The sequence below is a fragment of the Trichoderma breve genome, chromosome 2 (assembly GCF_028502605.1).
Source record: "Trichoderma breve strain T069 chromosome 2, whole genome shotgun sequence".
Classification (NCBI taxonomy): Eukaryota; Fungi; Ascomycota; class Sordariomycetes; order Hypocreales; family Hypocreaceae; genus Trichoderma; species Trichoderma breve.
In genome coordinates, this window is record NC_079233.1 from 6,213,626 (window position 1) to 6,230,392 (window position 16,767).

Consider the following 16,767-nt stretch of genomic DNA (forward strand, 5'->3'; position numbering starts at 1 on the left):
GCTGGATGGATGGAAGTAAACACCAATAGATCTGAGACTGCACAAATTGCTCGAAAAAAAAAACCTAATATCTGGAGATATATCCTTCCGTCAAGCCACCGGAAAATCCGCATATGACCTATCGTACACTATTGAACGTAGCGTACGCAACAGCCTCGCAAAGCGTGAAGAGGAAGTAATCCTCCTCTGTTAGTGTACAGAGGCGAATATACAAGCGTGTGGCAGTCCACTTCCCTCGTATTGGTGTGACCATCAGAAGATCCCCGCCTCAATACTCCGTACGTGTTGTTACATCTTGATTCCACTTTCAGGCTTACTGAGAAGCATCGGCAAGGGGCATCAGTGGCAGTATATAGGCTTAGCTTATGAGGGTCTTGAACACAAATACTGTTGCAAGCCAGGGTTTAGCCAAGACATGCATCCGTTATCGGCCAAGCTGTAGTCTGTCATCACGACGGTTGGTGGCATAGGCTCAAGAGACAAGGGTGTTTTTCACAGTGCCCCCAGCTGGGCCTCAATACTGGGACTGGTAAGTGTGTTGTTATATGGCGGACAACCCATATTCAGTCGATAGTACATAACCAGTTTACAGATGGATTGAGTGCTACATGTATTCTAGCTTAGGCTGGCTTAGCGACGATGTTAGCAGAGACGGGCGCCAATCTGGACGGGAATAGGCGAATTCTTAGTGCTGGCAACCAACCCACCTCAACACCGAAGCCAATGCTGATTGGGGATGGAGGTGGCTGCATGTGGGTGACGTTTCATTCTAGCAGCCGAGCCCAAAGGTGACCCGGTTCAAGGGATTGCATCTACGGAGTAGTCTACATAATATCCACAAAATAACAGGCTGCATCCTCGTACGAGTATGTATCAGCTTCCCATTAGCCCAAGGGTCAGTGGGATGGCGAGCTCGAGATACAATTGATGCAGAGGCAAATTGAGACAGCGAATCACCAATATACGGCTTCACCGATGGATGCGCACAAGACCTGTATACGGCTGCCAAGTGGCGTGGCATGTTGTCATACCTTTCTACGGACGCCTATTCCTCTACCCTCCGCGACACCCTCGATTGACCTGAAAAAGGGCGAAATGAAGCAGACAAATCGCCCAAGTTGGCGTTGAGGGTAACATATATCGTCCAGTTTAAAATTAAACTTCTCGCCCACTCAAAATATAGAGAAATGCTGTACAAGCAAAGTAGTCACAGTTAGGAAAGAAATGATTACTCGCAGCCAAAGATCGGCGTTAAAAACTTCCAGCGGGAGGGTGGGAGAGAAATATATTAAGTAACCACCTTTAAGAGCCTGTTGTATCACGGTAGTGATACCAACACTTACTCCATGGGTATCTCATGACCGGCGTTGGGCAGCCTCTGTGTGCAGAGGAGTGCAGTGAGGCCGAACTGGTAAAATAATATCAGGCTGAGGGCGGAGTATGCATGCAATGTGAATAAGCAAGGGAAACAAATAGAAGGGCGAAGAAGTAAGGCCGTAGAAATAACTGTATGATACTTTGTATTGGAGGAAAGAATAAAAGGCAACAAAAGGCGTCGTAAGGATCTCTTATGCAATTGGTCAAATTTGGGACACAACACCAGCATCTGCATGTCCTCTACAGTACCTTTGCACTAATTGCACGATTATATTGGTCTATGAGATACGCACCTATGAAGGAAGATTACCTGTTGTACAGCATACAATTCTTCTATCCTACATTACAATATGAAAGCATCCAACTTGGAGATGATTGCCTTGTCTTGCTTGGAATTGAATGGCTTGCTCAGTGGTCCACGTGTCCGTTGTCTGCATGGATTGCCCATATGCAATGATGCCTCACAACACCTAAACGGCCGCCTTCACCGTGCCAGTAAAACACAATGGCTAATAGAAGTAGGTGGCCGATGAAGGCAATGTGATTTATCTACGGATATACTACACCTTATTTGAAGTATTTTAAATCATCTTGAGTCCCTGTAACAACGACACGTTTTACTTTAAGAAGTACCTTATCTCCCCTAGAAAAGGAGATTCTTACAAGTTATATTTTGTTTATTACCCAAACTCTATTCACAAAGTTACGCAGCGTTAATTGGGCCGTCAATATGACGTCGTCGAATGATACTAGCAGCAAGACTCAAGTCACCAGATCGCTCTCTGTCGCCGCTTTTGTTCTCGAGCGCACTGCCGACTCTTGGGCCACTGTTCAGCAGATTATTGGCCTTCCTGAAGCCCTATACGTAGTCGGGAAAACACTGCCTATTTTACCTATACTTCTCAAGTCCTTAGAATCTTCCATTAAGAGCAGTGAGGAGACGAAAGACTTAAAAGAGAACTTTGCAGCTGTATATCGGTTTGCCGAGTTATCCCAGCAACAGGCTAAATATTTCGATGCCATATTCGATGCTATATCAACCGCCGACAACCACAACACTAAAGAAGAAAAGTATCGCATCGCAGCAGAGAAGTATGGCAGAAAGCCCATAGAGGCCATTTTGAAGGATTTGTTGCAGCGAGCAGCAAGTTTGGCGACTGAGTTAGTGGCGGATGAAGACTTGAAATCGTCGTTACAAGCGGCTTACGACGAAGTGGCCAAGCTGACGCCGTCTTTGCCAGAAGTTCCAAAGGGAGCTGTGTCTGTTAACAATTATGGGGATGGTACCCAGTTCTATCATGGTGGAGAGGGGAACCAAAATCACAATGCAGGAGGAGGGCACCAGTACAACGGGAATGATTGTACCTTCCACGTAGCGCAACCAGCTCAGGGTTAGAGTGATATGAGGAAACATAATATATTATAGGTATTAACTATTATGATGTACTATAACTTTCCTGTGATATTGGTATCCTGATTGGTATGGGCAAACATTGTAGTGCTACTTCGCTTTGTTGTGATTATAGATATTTACATGCATATATGCTTGGACAGAGACTGCTTGGCTGCTACATAAGTAATCTCTTTTACAGACAGTTACTTGTAATTACAAGCCAATGTCATTGAATCACGTGTTTATAAACCTCACATTGCTAGGTGACGACATCTCTCAGGCCACACTCTATAGCTTTTCAAGCAAAAGGGTATGTGTAGGTTGATTTGTATATTTACCATCATTCATACAGGGGTCAGTCCGGCTACAGAGCATAAGTAAGAGCTGGAGGCTTCACCGGCAGTGTAACAGTAACAGGCTAGGCTAATTGATCATACATTTCAACAGTCTACTTCTGTCTGAAGGAAACATAGAGCTACAAATGTTTCCAATGTTGTGTACTCATCGAAGAATACTCTGAGTTGCCAACTATCGCACGATTGTAGACTAGTCTGCAAACATTATTTAAAACGATACGCAGAACTCCATTAGATAATTTCTAAAGCCTAAAAAGAAAACGAAATTTCTCAGTCACTGGTGATGTGCTTGGATGGATACCAAAACTATACACGGGTCTCAGCGATATAACAGACTTGTTTGCGACATTTGACATGATTTTCAATTATCTTTCTATTCTTCAGACGGGCTTTTCATTCCATGATGAAGCTATTAGAAGGTGACCGCTTTTCAAGACTGTGGTGCCTGTATAGATTAACATGAAAGCATGGTAATATAATGGAATCGCTTATTGAAGTAACTTCGGTCTTCCTCTAGTCAAAAAAGTAATTTCATCCGATGACCTGATCATGGGGGGAATTAACTACGGTTGTTTAAACAGATAATTTTCATCTGTGTGGCTTTCTTGATCGAGTAATAAGCTGCCAGAAATTGAACGTCGGACAGGATGGTGTCAAATAGCTTGTTGACCTTGCGACCATATTGGACATTCTTAGTTGCGTAGGTGAGATTTCCCATAAATGATGCGCTGTTTGAAACTTGTATAACGTCTTCTAGAATCGTCTTGAGGCAGAGTGCCTTTTGCGAACAGTTTTCCAGCATTTCGGTCAATGCTTGGCGTGATGGGGATGCAGAGCACTCTCCTTCTCTCTCTACAGCTGTAATTGCCCCTTCTAGAAGATCCTGGATCATGGGAAGACGTGCATATATATCGCGGTACAATTGTGGAAGGTTCGAGATATCTTCGGCAACTCTGCATACCATAATAGTAGCAGCAATAATGTTGTATAGTCCTTTGAAATCGGCGTTTGTAGCCATATTGTGGGAAACAAAGATCTTTTTATGGAATATGCAGGATTTTTGGAGATCTGTCTGACTTCTTTGAACAATTTACGTATCATAGAACACAGGAAAAAGGATTTGTATAATATTTAATTGTGAAATATAGCTAAAAGGTAACCGTTTTCAATGCTCAAGGCCTTCTTGTTGTCCTGCGATGCATCTAGCTTTGCCACAGCACAAGAGTAAACGCAATAAGCATCTCTCTTTTTCTTTGTTCTCTCCAACAAGTTTTGATCATAGTATTTAGATACCGGTGCATCTGGACGAATCAATCCATACTGAAGGCTTCATTTGGGCTAGTCTGTAGCACAACCAAAGTCACGCTGGCAAACGAACAGGGTATATTTCTTTGTTCTCTTTTTTGATGACGAATGCTCAGCCTTTATAATCTCGCCTACAAACAATAGTAGTGTAAACTTACCGCAGAGAAAGCAATGTTGTGTAACTCTCAGGAAATGAGGAATGGAGACGATATGCGCCTCCCCGAGGGGCGGAGTATTTTCTTTGTCTATTTGTTTAGATGAGCTCTTCGAATAAACATTTAGTAACTTAATAATACCTGGTGTAGCTATAGATATTCATGTAACGAACAAGTATAGATGATTTGGCGATGGCTGCCTACTTACTGTCCACAATAGAAGTTTCAGAAGGGGGGTTCTCTCGCTTACAAGACCCGTTTATCGGCCCGGGCCTTTTCTCCAAGCTCTTCTTGTCGATAATGGTACTTTTAATCCTTACAAACCCATTGCCTGTCATTCTATTCTAGCAGCTTCTGTGGCGCTGGCTGCGCCTTACCACGATTGCCAACACTACCCTAGTGGTAGAGCCTATAATATCACATCTATACTTCTACTATTCTCGTCTCAAGCCTACTATATACCAACGGGTCATTTTATTCAAGATTGGAAAACATAAGAGTTATATACCTGAAAATATTAAGGTATTCGTGTATATTTCTTCAATCACATGAAAATTTGTTAACCACCCGAATTCTACAACACTGCTATGGGCTCCGAGGTTCAAAGTATTACAACAATGACAGGAAATGGAATTCATCTGCAATTAGCGTCAACTATCCCGTTTTGGACACATCATCTACCTTGAATCCGCTGTTTTATTCTACCAACTTGTGATATTTACCCAAATTTGCCGGCGATTCTATGTTAGATGTTATCGGTGTATTGGTCGTTATTACAGCATCAACAAGATCTCAAAGATATTTGAATCGGTTTTGGCAACTTTTAGAGAGCTTTTATATTGCTTTGTACTTCTCATGAGAGGTCTGATGGACACTACCATCTCTTAGGCAGTTCCTTACAGAAGTCGCAGTCTCGTTGAGAACGGAAAGGAGCTTGACAATTAGATGGAATATTGGAAGGATACCTTCAACGTCTTTGAGAATTGCAGTTGTTTTGACAGTCTGGTCGAGATCGTTGGAGGCCTGGTCCAGCGATCCTCCACCCCCCTTCTCTCTTTTATTCTTCTAGGTCCCTGGTCGATGACTCGTCAGAAGCCAATATTGTTCTGTAAATCGATCTCTGAGTAATAGGGTGGCGGTGAAAGATGATAGATTTACAATAGTCTCTCAGCTAAAGTTCGCCCAAGCATGCTGCTTCAAGAAGGAAAAAGAAACAATCGTGAGTGAGCAAGAAGTTAGGGGATGCGCTGTAGGTGCTTTAGGGGATTCAAGAGTGAGTGTTATACCGTGTAGCGCCAACAGAGCAAGATATGAGGCCAATGATCATAATTGCAGCAACTATTGGAACAGAAGTAGATCTTTATACATGATCTATCTGTTACAGCGGATTAGATTGTAACAATTTTACTGACATAAACCTAGGGCCTAGAGGTTATCTCTTAGGAACGATTGCTTATGCTGAAGATATATGAACTAGTCTATTACACGTAGTGATATATATTGCCCGGGGTATACTATCATAGGCGGCCTCCCAATGTACTACCGAAATCAGTTGTATACATTAGTTTTACATCGATACGTTACAAGAGGAACTCGATGATGTATGAAAAGTTGTGATACCTGAAATCAGATTGCCACTAACATAGAAACCAGTGGGTTGTCATCGAATTACTCACCACAGTAAATTTTATAACAAGGTGTTCGAGTTGCACGATAAATACATTCCTACATGCCTGTAGTTATTAGATGTGATTACATTGTCGCATGTGCAAACCGAGTCTCCGCTAGAATCTGCGCCAAGCGAAAGGTAAGGAGTAATTACTAGTACGTTGACTGACAGAGAAGCTTGCACAGTCGTCTACTAATGTTGTTGGGATATTTTGAGCAACATAAGGCCTGAATCAGAATTTCTGTCTGGATTTGCAACATAGCAGCCTCGATAGCCATACTAGATTGTATAACCAGCTGACATCCCAGGACAAAAAACAGATGCCAAAACTTTGGGGGAAAAAATAATTGCCATAATGGCGGCTTCATTTCTCAAACCAAACCCTTGAAGATATTCATAAAAACTCAGTTTATGGTATGCTACACATTCCTCTCTCCACATGGTTAGTACGTATTGGTTTAATAGTAGTCAGATATTCCACTTCTGTTACTAAGGCCAAGATTTATAGGAATGAAATTTAAATAAAAAATAAATAAAAAGCAAAAGCGCAATGTTAATTAATTTCTGCTTTATAATGCAATTGAAGTAGTATTTGACCTGTGTATGTGAGTAATAAGGCCTTGTGATTTTATTAACCTTGCAATTGATGTTATGGTAGGATTCCAGAATGAAGCTATGTTCACAGCTGGCCATTCCAGACTGTCTAGTGCTATGAAGTGGAGTATGTATATATGTGTGTGTGTGATATTCATAGGTTGTCGGCCTCTAGTCAATCCATAGATCGTGACACAGAAGACTTATTGGTTTGTTTGTTTACCAAGTATGTAAGTACACAGATCTTTATAAAGGCAGTCGGACAGTAGAGGCCGCAGCGGCGCAGACAAGCCCTCCATTTAGTACATGTCATATATACAAAGGAAAGAGATGTTTCAACCTGTCTCAGTTAACGGTCTTTTATATGGATCTATTTACAAACTTTTAGAATTCTTTCTATCCTGTAGAGTCTCGGAGGTATGCCGTTTTTGTTTCAGTGTTAGGAATGTCTGGGAGGAAGCCTTGGGTTTCCCGCACTCTGAGAAATGTCCTAGCTCCCGTGACTTTCCGCATCTGCAGGTGCACTGAGCTCGTGGTCTAATCTGCCGTAGTGGCTCTAGAAGTCTCCATGTCTTAACCTTTCCGCTGAGAATTTGTAAATCAACGGCTTGGTGAGATTGATTTCCTCGGAGGCCAAATAACCCCAATCCTGTGGGCTTGTTGATATGACAGCTACGATGGAATCTGGCGATTGATGTATATGGGAAGTAGAGCGGCTAGTCTTATGATATTAGGGTACAGTCTTATAATACAAAGATATGGGAAATGTCCAATTACTTCATATGAATACTGGCTGGGTAGAGACAAATAGCTAATTGTAACGCCCTGATACCTAATACCTAGTGTAGGGTAAGGTTTTCAAGATAATAAGCCCAGGTTATAGGTTTATGTTGGGAGAGAGGACGGGGAATAGCGTTGAAGCGGTTAGAGTCACAAGTGCGGAAGAGTGAAATATAACATGTAACGTATGTTTGGCGTGGGCAGTTTAGTAACAACTGGCTTTTCGAAACTGTCTCAAGCAGTGTTATAAAATAAACCTCTGTATCTAGTTAATTATTTTTTCTTGCTTAGACTTGTATCTTGATGTTTGTGAGAAAAACAAATATTCTGACGACCCTTGTGGCATGTACTCCCGTAAGACAGTAGAAGCTTAGCTCTCATTAGTATGTAGACTTAGCCATACTTTTCCTAGGGTACATACCTCCACTGGGTCAGATTGTAGCACGAAGCCATCGCTTAATGTCTGGAATGCACCCGGGCTTATAAGCCTACAGACTTAAGACAGCATATAGATAAGTAGGAACATAAAATAAGTATGTAACCTTTGGAGTATGTGAATTATTCAGGTAGTATAAATCTTTTGCAAGAAGAAAATTGCCTTTGGAGAGTTCCTCGGGTCGTTCCTTGCTATTAGTAGTCCTCTCCGAGGCGCAGCTAAGTGCGCCGTGCAGCGCTCCTCAAATTGCAAGTTCTTGGGCCCAAAAACACATTGAAATCCTCTTTCACTATAGTAGAATTCCCCGTCGTCTGGACATCTTTCATTCTAATATTCGTCAATCAAGCCATGTTTTTATTTGTCGCTGATGTCTGTTCCAATTCGAGCTCTAAACAGGATTAGTGTTTGCGCCGGACATACCTGCAGGATATAGACCGACGATCCGCCGCCTGCCCCTTGCCTCGTAGACACTCTAGACGTATGATAACGGGTAATTCTAGTTGAGAATAAGCACCCGAGAAAGCAGGTCGAAGAGAGTCGGTGGAGAGTCTGGAAGCACTCACTCACTGGGCCTGCTGGCCCTCGTCAACGATCGCTGTTCTTCAGTTCGGGAGATCGCCAGGCCTTAAGCCCCTTTCGACGCTAAACACATAGTCTTTTCAACGGCTCAACATTCCTGATTTAATCCCTCGGAACGCGGGAACGACAGTGCGACGGCAACGTCCGGGTCATGGCTATTATGTACAGCCCCTTCTGCCTAAAGGAGTCGAGACGTGATGCTCGAGTAAGAGACAGATTCTATGGGATGCATCTGCCAACTTGTATCCGAGTAGTATGTTGGTTATGCAAGGCGGTTTCCTCACTGAACGGTCAGCTATTCGTCTCGCTTGTACTGTGACCCCATGGGGATTCATAAGGGCGAGCATGAGACATCTTCGCAGCGATGAGCAACCACGAGGAGGAAATCAATGCAAGGCATTTCCCAAACCCATGTTCATGAGTAGAACTTGCAGAGAACATGGCGCGTGAGAGAGTGCCGGGTTCATCCAAGATAATGTGGCGGGGCAAGCTCGTCGTTATTGTCTCAGTGTACAGGATCCTGGTGTTACTTACGAGTGCACAGCACCGGTACCAATCGGCGATTGCACATATCGTACGCGAGGGTGATCGAACCCGACTGACGAAAAGTGAACTCCCCTTTGAAACAAGGCTGCAAGGGCAAACGACAATCGGCGATTCTGGAATCAGGGCTGGGGACGTAATGGATTCTGAGAAAAGGGCGTCATAGGACTCTGAGGGTACAAGAGAAGGTATTCTTAGGGCCCAGATATTGAGAGTCGAGAATGTTTAGTTTATTCGACTCTGATACCAGACTTGTTCTCCCTACCTTGTACTAAGTAAATATGTCTTAGGGAGAGGTCTCAGAGTCGCCCGATTAGAGTTGGCCGATGTCCATAAGCCGCCCAATATCAACACTGCCTTGTAAACTCGCATTTTGCCGAGCTTTCCACATAGCCATGTGAGATCTCTAACACAGCGAATCACTCTTCAAACCTGTCAAAACGAACTTTCCCCTTGTGTGTTCTGCTTCGCAGTGGATGTAAATTATAGCTAAATAAGATTAACTAGTAAGCCGTCACATTGCAATACTGTCAAATTCAACGAGGTTTAGAATGCCCCTATTCCTTGCTCTGTGAACATAGAGAATATAGTAACTGATAACATTTTTTTTCAGACCTATGACTTGGCTATTTGAACAGTATATCTAGAATTGATTATCACATGCCCCATTTCGTCCCGCTCATTGCCTTTTCTAGCCGTCTTGAATACTCACCGCTTGGGTAGTCTCAAGTGTGTAAGTGCCTTGTCCCTTTTGTCTTCATCCTATTCCGTAACAAGCCATAATGCACTGTTGTCTCATTCTAGGATATGGAGTTCGATTTATCGTATCTCTTAATTTTATTTTATGCTTAGTTGTCATTTTTCCGCACATGGCAGGGCAATTTTCAATGCCGATTAAGCGTGTATGACGAGGAGGGCGTTGAGACACTTGCCAAGCTCCCTACGTCTTTTGACATCGCTGCTAAGAGATCTCGGGGCATCGGTATTCTCGCCGGAAATGGAGATGGTCATGGGGTAGAAGACAATTATTAAAGTCTCAAAATAGATCGTAGTAACTATTTATACTCGTTGAACCACAGCTCATAATTACAATAAACGCAGAACACTTCTCCTCACAGATCTCAATCTATCAACCACTTTTCAATCTTCTAGACTTTTTATCCTACTACAAACAAAATGACTCGCTTCCTTCTTGCCAGCCTTGCTACCCTCCTTGCTGTCGCGACGGCCCAAATCACTACGCCATGTACTTATCAGGAGTATGTGTGTGGCTCGACACTGTTGGCCAATGGCAAGTTCTACTTCTCCATTACCTCTTATTAAGATTAAGTTATAAACTAACCTTGCCGTAAAGGATACACCGCTCTTACTGATTTGAGACCAGCATATGCTGTCAACCCCAATGCTCCGACAATTACAGATCTCCAGCTGGCCCAGGTCCTCTTCCGCTGCACCGATCAAGCTGGTGGTATTGTCGGCAACTCTTACTGTATTGTTAACTGTGCTGTAATCGGTGATGATACCGTCAACGATATGTGCACTATGTAAAGTGGAGTGGTTACTGGGTGGTTGCTGCAATGGCTAGGACTTGAGGGATTAGGCCGTGAAACTGTGATAGTGCTACTACTCTTTTTCTCCCATGTTACAGGGTGTTTTTTAATGAGAGTAGCGATTTCTAAAACTTCGCATGGTCACTTCTATGTTTCTTTGATGACTCCAGTCGGTCTCTACATCGTATCGTGCACAAACCTACTTCTGGATAACAGAAGCTTCATCGGTCACAATGTGAGATCTGTTTGTTTCATATGAGATACAGACTTTGAATAAATTCCCATTTCAAGGGACGCGGTCGCGGCGAGTTAGGAATACGAATACCTAGCGACACGATTTCCAGTTTTAAGTGTTAAATATGGCCATGTCGTTTCATCACTCTAGAAAGGAATGAATGTGTCATGTGGAAGTCGGAAAAAGAGACGGCCTACGAGTTTATACGGGAGTTTCATTTTGTCTAGAGATATCATATCTTACTGAAAAAAAGGAGGGGACTTGCAAGTACCTGACCTCAACCAAACACATTCCGTCCATAGATAATAACATACAGAACAAGTTCAAGGCAAAGTAGAAAGTAGCGTAAGTTACATTAGGTAGAATCGCATTCTAGATTCAACCTTGCCTAAATAATCTTAGAAACTCTGCACCACCGAATAGTCTCCATCTCAGGACCATGACATCTTGATTAAAGACGTCGTCGGTACTAGAACTTAAGAAAGGTTCGACAGCTTACATGACGCACTGGTCGTTAACCAGAGTACCGTTCATATCGATGCAGCCAGCAAAGCAGTACGCGTTGCCGACTATTCCTCCGCTAATATTGATGCAACGGAAGGTGACCTGGAGAAGCAAAACGTCGGGGAGTGGGGGGATAGATGGCGTGAGGGCGGCACCGGCGGCGAGCTCAGTAAGGTTGTAGCCTATAGGTGTAGCAGAAGCATAACGACATGAGACAGGAGTTCATTTGAACTAAAAGGCTATTACGGAAGGAAGGTGATTGTAATTACCATAGTGATTGATTAAATTAAAGCCACACTTGTAACTCTGGTAGATACAAGGATCGGTAAAGGCCTGGACGCCAGGGACAAGCCAGGGCGCTGCGGCGAAAAGAGTAATCAAGGTGCTATGCATCTGGGATTTAGTTGAGTTGCCAAGATGAATACAGAAAAGGACCTTGTGTCGGAAGTTAGACTCTGGTTATTGTTACTGGTACTAAACTATAGAATAAACTAGGGCCATGCTGGCTTTATGTACTCGGTTGACTCCAATAGCGTGTAGCATGATACTCCAAGACAAGTTGTTCGCACTTGGATCCATAAATTCACAGTTAAGCCCTGGAGTTAACCTACACTTTAAAAGTTAGGATAACGTAAATCGACGGAATTCATCTTCTTTTTAAAATATTGACACTCCTACTTACCATTGGCGTAGCTAGATATTTGGATCTCGTTTACAGTTATGCACCATTTCAGAGCCTGCAGATTCCTTGATTCTTACGGAACAACAAGCTTGTCTGAGCCGGGGGATATTATGGCGAAGCCAAGATGCCAAGTGAATACCACGGAGTAGACTGAGTAGAGCATCCCGAATTCCCGCCGCTATCAGAAATAGACCATGACTGAATGCCCTGTGCGCCGGGTCGTCGCCCAAGGAGCAAAAGCTCCTCGCGCGGGTTGGCATGCCAGGGCGTGCATGGGTATGGTCAGTTCTCATCTTTCCAATATACCCTACACCTGTTGGCCGGTTACATGACAGACAGGAAATAGAGGCGATGGGATAGATGTGAGTTTAGAGTTGCAGGGGTGTACCTTGGACGCACCTTTGTCCGACTTCGTTGTTGGTCTCTATGTACGTTTAGAGGTTCACTCCGTTGCATCTAATTTTGGTAATATTCTGACCATGAGACCGTTATACGATACGAAGCTCTAGCAAAGAAGCAACCACATTAACCGTATTGCGACTTGTCTCATATTGCATAATCCAGCTTGCTCTACGTTCTGCATCGCCTGATGATGTTGGCAGTCCATTCCTAAGGGTCGGGCCGGCCAATCAAACAAGCCAGGTCCGTGTGTTTTCATCCGAAACAAGCCCGCTTTCAAAAACGACTAACCTGACATCTCGATGACTTCTAAGACATACCGGCGTAGGCTAGCCGCGGTGGAATGTGTGTACTACATGCAGCAGGGTTGATCCAGTTGAGCAATGGAATTACATAAGTTTTCTACCTCTTTGTTTTTATGCTGATCTTCCCCATGAGTTTTCGATCTGTTTCCGGGGTAATTGGAATTTTATTTACACTGAATTTTGCTGTTTTCATCTTATCTTATAGGTAGTGTAGGTACTTATAGACGTCGATTTCATGAACACTACCAACATGTAATGCAATACTACCTTAATGCACGCAGTAATCTCGCTCCCGTTTTCTCCTTGTGCGTTTCTCCAAGGCCTATCCCTAATGCCTGAGAGTGCACTTGTTCAGCGTTAGGTATTCACCCCCTTACATTTTCACACCGGCCGACATCCAACGGACGAGCATGCGTTTACCAGCCAAGTACTCGACGCTGTTGCCTCTGCTGAAGGTTACTGACTTAGAGTCTCCTGGCCTTGATGGGAGTTTTGAGTCAGCGGGCGTTGGGTAAGTCCAATACTTTCCATTGTGCGAATGGGTCTGCCGTAAAAGAAAAGTGCTTACAACCAACATTGTTTCAGAGCTCCGCCCAGGACCAACGACCAGCCTCAGTTCCTCCTCCAGTTAGACGAACTAAGGCCTACAAGACTAACGCCTTCCTATTTATTCCCAAAGGGGACTTCTACAGAATGTCAGTTTGCGACATTCTTCTCGCTGGTTGGCGACCGGCTGTTCGCAGACGGAGAGATAGTCGCGACCAACGAGGGTACGACACACCAGCCGCTCCTCGAGACACCGAGCATCAGAGCCATCGACCATGGGTTCTCGCTCGAAGAAGGCCTTCTTCAGTGGCGGCATCCGAGCTTTGCCAGCGGAAAAGCCAGCTTTTGCTTATCAGTGTCGAATACGGTCCTAGCTGTGTTCAACGAATCAAGCACTCCAACTGACTGTGTGCCGGCGAACCTTGTCAATGTGCCATGTGAGTTGATTATAACGACACAGATCTCACCAGCCTTCGCTCATGTGTGTAATAGATGACCGGTGTTTCCCATCGGCTGAATCGATTAATGTATTAGTCATGGATGACGATACTAGGTCTGCTCAACAAGCTGCAGGAAGCGTAAGTAATACGGACAGCTTTGCCGGGTCGAAATGGCTGGATACCAGACCAGATATCACCAACCCTGGTTATGGCAGAGCTTCTGTTGGATCGTATGGCGGAGCTTCCGCTGGATCATATGGCGGAGCTTCCGTTGGGTCATATAGCAGACCTTCCGTTGGATCATACGACAAACCTTCCGTTGGATCGTATGGCGGAGCTTCCGCTGGATTATATGGCGGAGCTTCCGTTGGGTCATATGGCAGACCTTCCGTTGGGACAGAGCAGTTGAGTCCTCTGGCTCCTATTGATCGGACCAGCTACAACTACGCTACCGGACGACCGGGTTCCACAACACCCCCGAGCTCCGCTGGCTACGGGGCAATCTACAAATATCATGGTGCTGCTTCAAGTCCTATAGGGCCCTCAGGTCCGGCAGGGCCCTCAGGTCCGGCAGGGCCTCTGGCTCCTATTGGTCGGGCCGGCTGGAACTACAACACCCCACTGCCGGGTTCTACAACACCCCCGAGCTCCGTTGGCTACGGAGGTAGCTACAAATATCATGATGCCGCTTCAAGTCCGATAGTGCCCAACTACAATACTCGACGGCCGGGTTTCACAACATCCTCGAGCTCCGTTGGCTACGAGAGTAGCCACGAACATCACGATGCTGCTTCGAGTTTTATAGGGCCCCCAGGTCCAGCAGGGCCCCGTGGATCTGATGGCAGGGATGGGAGGGATGGCAACAATGGGAAAGATGGTCATAATGGTTGGGATGGGAGGGATGGCGACAATGGGAGAGATGGTGACAATGGGAGGGATGGCAATGATGGGGAAGATGGTAATGATGGGAGAGATGGAAGGGATGGAAGGGATGGCAGGGATGGTATCCAGGGTCCTCCAGGGCCACCTGGTCCAGCCGGCCTCCCAGGTATGAATGGGTTGAATGGTGCACCTGGGCCAATGGGTCCGCAAGGTCTTCAAGGTCTTCAAGGTCTTCAAGGTCTTCAAGGCCCCGCCGGTACCGATGGTGCTACTGGTCCTGCAGGTGCCACTGGCCCTCAGGGTCTTCAAGGTCTTCAAGGTATACCAGGTCTTCAAGGTCCTGCTGGTGCCGATGGTGCTCCTGGTCCTGCCGGTGCTGATGGTGCTGATGGTGCTGATGGTGCTCCTGGTCCTGCAGGTGCCACTGGTCCTCAAGGTCTTCAAGGTCTTCAAGGTATACCAGGTCCTGCCGGTGCTGACGGTGCCGACGGTGCCACCGGGCCTCAAGGTTTACCGGGTCCCCCGGGTGCTCAGGGCCTACCGGGCGCTCCGGGTCCGCAAGGTCTTCAAGGTCTATCGGGTCCCGCCGGTCCCGAAGGTGCTGCTGGTCCTGCCGGAGCCGCTGGTCCTGCTGGTGCCACTGGTGCCACTGGTCCTGCTGGTGCCGACGGTGCCGACGGTGCCAACGGTGCTGCCGGACCTCAAGGTCTACCAGGTCCCCCGGGTGCTCAGGGCGTACCGGGTGCTCAGGGTCCACAAGGTCTTCAGGGTCTTCAAGGTCTTCAAGGTCTATCGGGTCCTGCCGGTCCCGAAGGTGCTGCTGGTCCTGCCGGTGCTACTGGTCCTGCAGGTGCCATTGGTCCTCAAGGTTTCCAAGGTCCCGCCGGTCCTGAAGGTGCTGCTGGTCCTGCCGGAGCCGCTGGACCTGCTGGTGCCGCTGGTCCCGAAGGTGCTACCGGGCCAGCAGGAGCCATTGGTCCTCAAGGTCTACCAGGCCCCCCGGGTGCTCAAGGAACTCAGGGTATACCAGGTGCCGATGGTGCTACTGGTCCTGCAGGTCCCGCCGGTGCTGCTGGTCCTGCAGGTGCCACTGGTCCCCAAGGTCTTCAAGGTCCTGCCGGTGCCGATGGTGCTACTGGCCCTGCAGGTCCTGCAGGTGCCGCTGGTCCTGCAGGTCTACCGGGTGCTCAGGGTCCGCAAGGTCTTCAAGGTCCTCCAGGTGATACTGGACCAGCAGGAGCCGCTGGCCCTCAAGGTGATGCTGGACCTCAAGGTCCTATCGGTCCTCAAGGTCCTGAAGGCCCCCCTGGCCCCGGGACAGCGGGTTTCACGAACCAGTACGGATACCTCGGCTGCTACATCGCGGATAACGATGGCAACTACGGCCTAACTCCATACGCTTCACAGCAGGTTCTCACAACCTCGATTGACGACTGTGCCAATATCTGCTATACTTTGCCGACGGGCCCAACACTATACTTCACTCTGGGAACCGACACGGCTACAGGCAACTCCATCTGCACTTGTGGTGATGTCCTTGTTGCCTATAACTATCCAAATACCGGGCTCGATTTCCAATGCAATACACGATGCAACTTCCCAGACGGTCCGACAACAGAACAATACTGCGGCGGAACGTATTCTGGGATTCCTACTGTTTCTCTTTTTGGTGCTATATAAATAATGTTTCTGTTACTATATTATACTATATTAATTCATATGCTAATACTACATTTTTCTGGCTTAAGCAAACTTGCGAGAAAGTGAAAGACGGAGCAACAGACGGTGATATAATCCTTACTAACAGATGAGGCAGACACATCCACATGAAACTGAAGGAGCGAGGCGAAAACTTTTGCCGTTCAATACACAGACAGTCCGAATGACTGCATATATATATGAATGTCAAGGTCTAGGTTGGATATGAATAAATAAACAAATAAATGAAAGAAGCTATTGACGAAATAAGCATAATAGTCTTATGATATATACTTCTAGAAACACTATTGCTCACAATCGTCTTGGTCAGTGTCTTAC

At 45.8% G+C, this 16,767-nt stretch overlaps 5 protein-coding genes across 5 annotated transcripts; 3 read left to right on the forward strand and 2 right to left on the reverse strand.

Annotated features, from left to right (window-relative positions):
* Nucleotides 1-2,107: 2,107 nt before the first annotated feature.
* On the forward strand, nucleotides 2,108-2,773 carry T069G_04093 (uncharacterized protein; the record flags this gene model as incomplete). Its single annotated transcript, XM_056171303.1, has 1 exon — nucleotides 2,108-2,773. The coding sequence occupies one exon, from the start codon at nucleotides 2,108-2,110 to the stop codon at nucleotides 2,771-2,773; it is 666 nt and encodes a 221-aa protein (XP_056032195.1).
* Nucleotides 2,774-3,685: 912 nt separating this feature from the next.
* T069G_04094 (uncharacterized protein) lies at nucleotides 3,686-4,144 on the reverse strand (the record flags this gene model as incomplete). The annotated part of the gene is made up of 1 exon (XM_056171304.1): nucleotides 3,686-4,144. One exon carries the CDS (start codon nucleotides 4,142-4,144, stop codon nucleotides 3,686-3,688), a length of 459 nt encoding a protein of 152 aa, XP_056032196.1.
* Nucleotides 4,145-10,363: 6,219 nt separating this feature from the next.
* T069G_04095 (uncharacterized protein) lies at nucleotides 10,364-10,735 on the forward strand (the record flags this gene model as incomplete). Its single annotated transcript, XM_056171305.1, has 2 exons — nucleotides 10,364-10,478; nucleotides 10,542-10,735. 2 exons carry the CDS (start codon nucleotides 10,364-10,366, stop codon nucleotides 10,733-10,735), a joined length of 309 nt encoding a protein of 102 aa, XP_056032197.1.
* A 732-nt stretch (nucleotides 10,736-11,467) lies between these two features.
* On the reverse strand, nucleotides 11,468-11,869 carry T069G_04096 (uncharacterized protein; the record flags this gene model as incomplete). The annotated part of the gene is made up of 2 exons (XM_056171306.1): nucleotides 11,468-11,658; nucleotides 11,746-11,869. 2 exons carry the CDS (start codon nucleotides 11,867-11,869, stop codon nucleotides 11,468-11,470), a joined length of 315 nt encoding a protein of 104 aa, XP_056032198.1.
* A 1,403-nt stretch (nucleotides 11,870-13,272) lies between these two features.
* Nucleotides 13,273-16,410, forward strand: T069G_04097 (collagen triple helix repeat (20 copies) domain-containing protein; the record flags this gene model as incomplete). The annotated part of the gene is made up of 3 exons (XM_056171307.1): nucleotides 13,273-13,373; nucleotides 13,448-13,845; nucleotides 13,943-16,410. The coding sequence occupies 3 exons, from the start codon at nucleotides 13,273-13,275 to the stop codon at nucleotides 16,408-16,410; spliced, it is 2,967 nt and encodes a 988-aa protein (XP_056032199.1).
* Nucleotides 16,411-16,767: the final 357 nt, after the last annotated feature.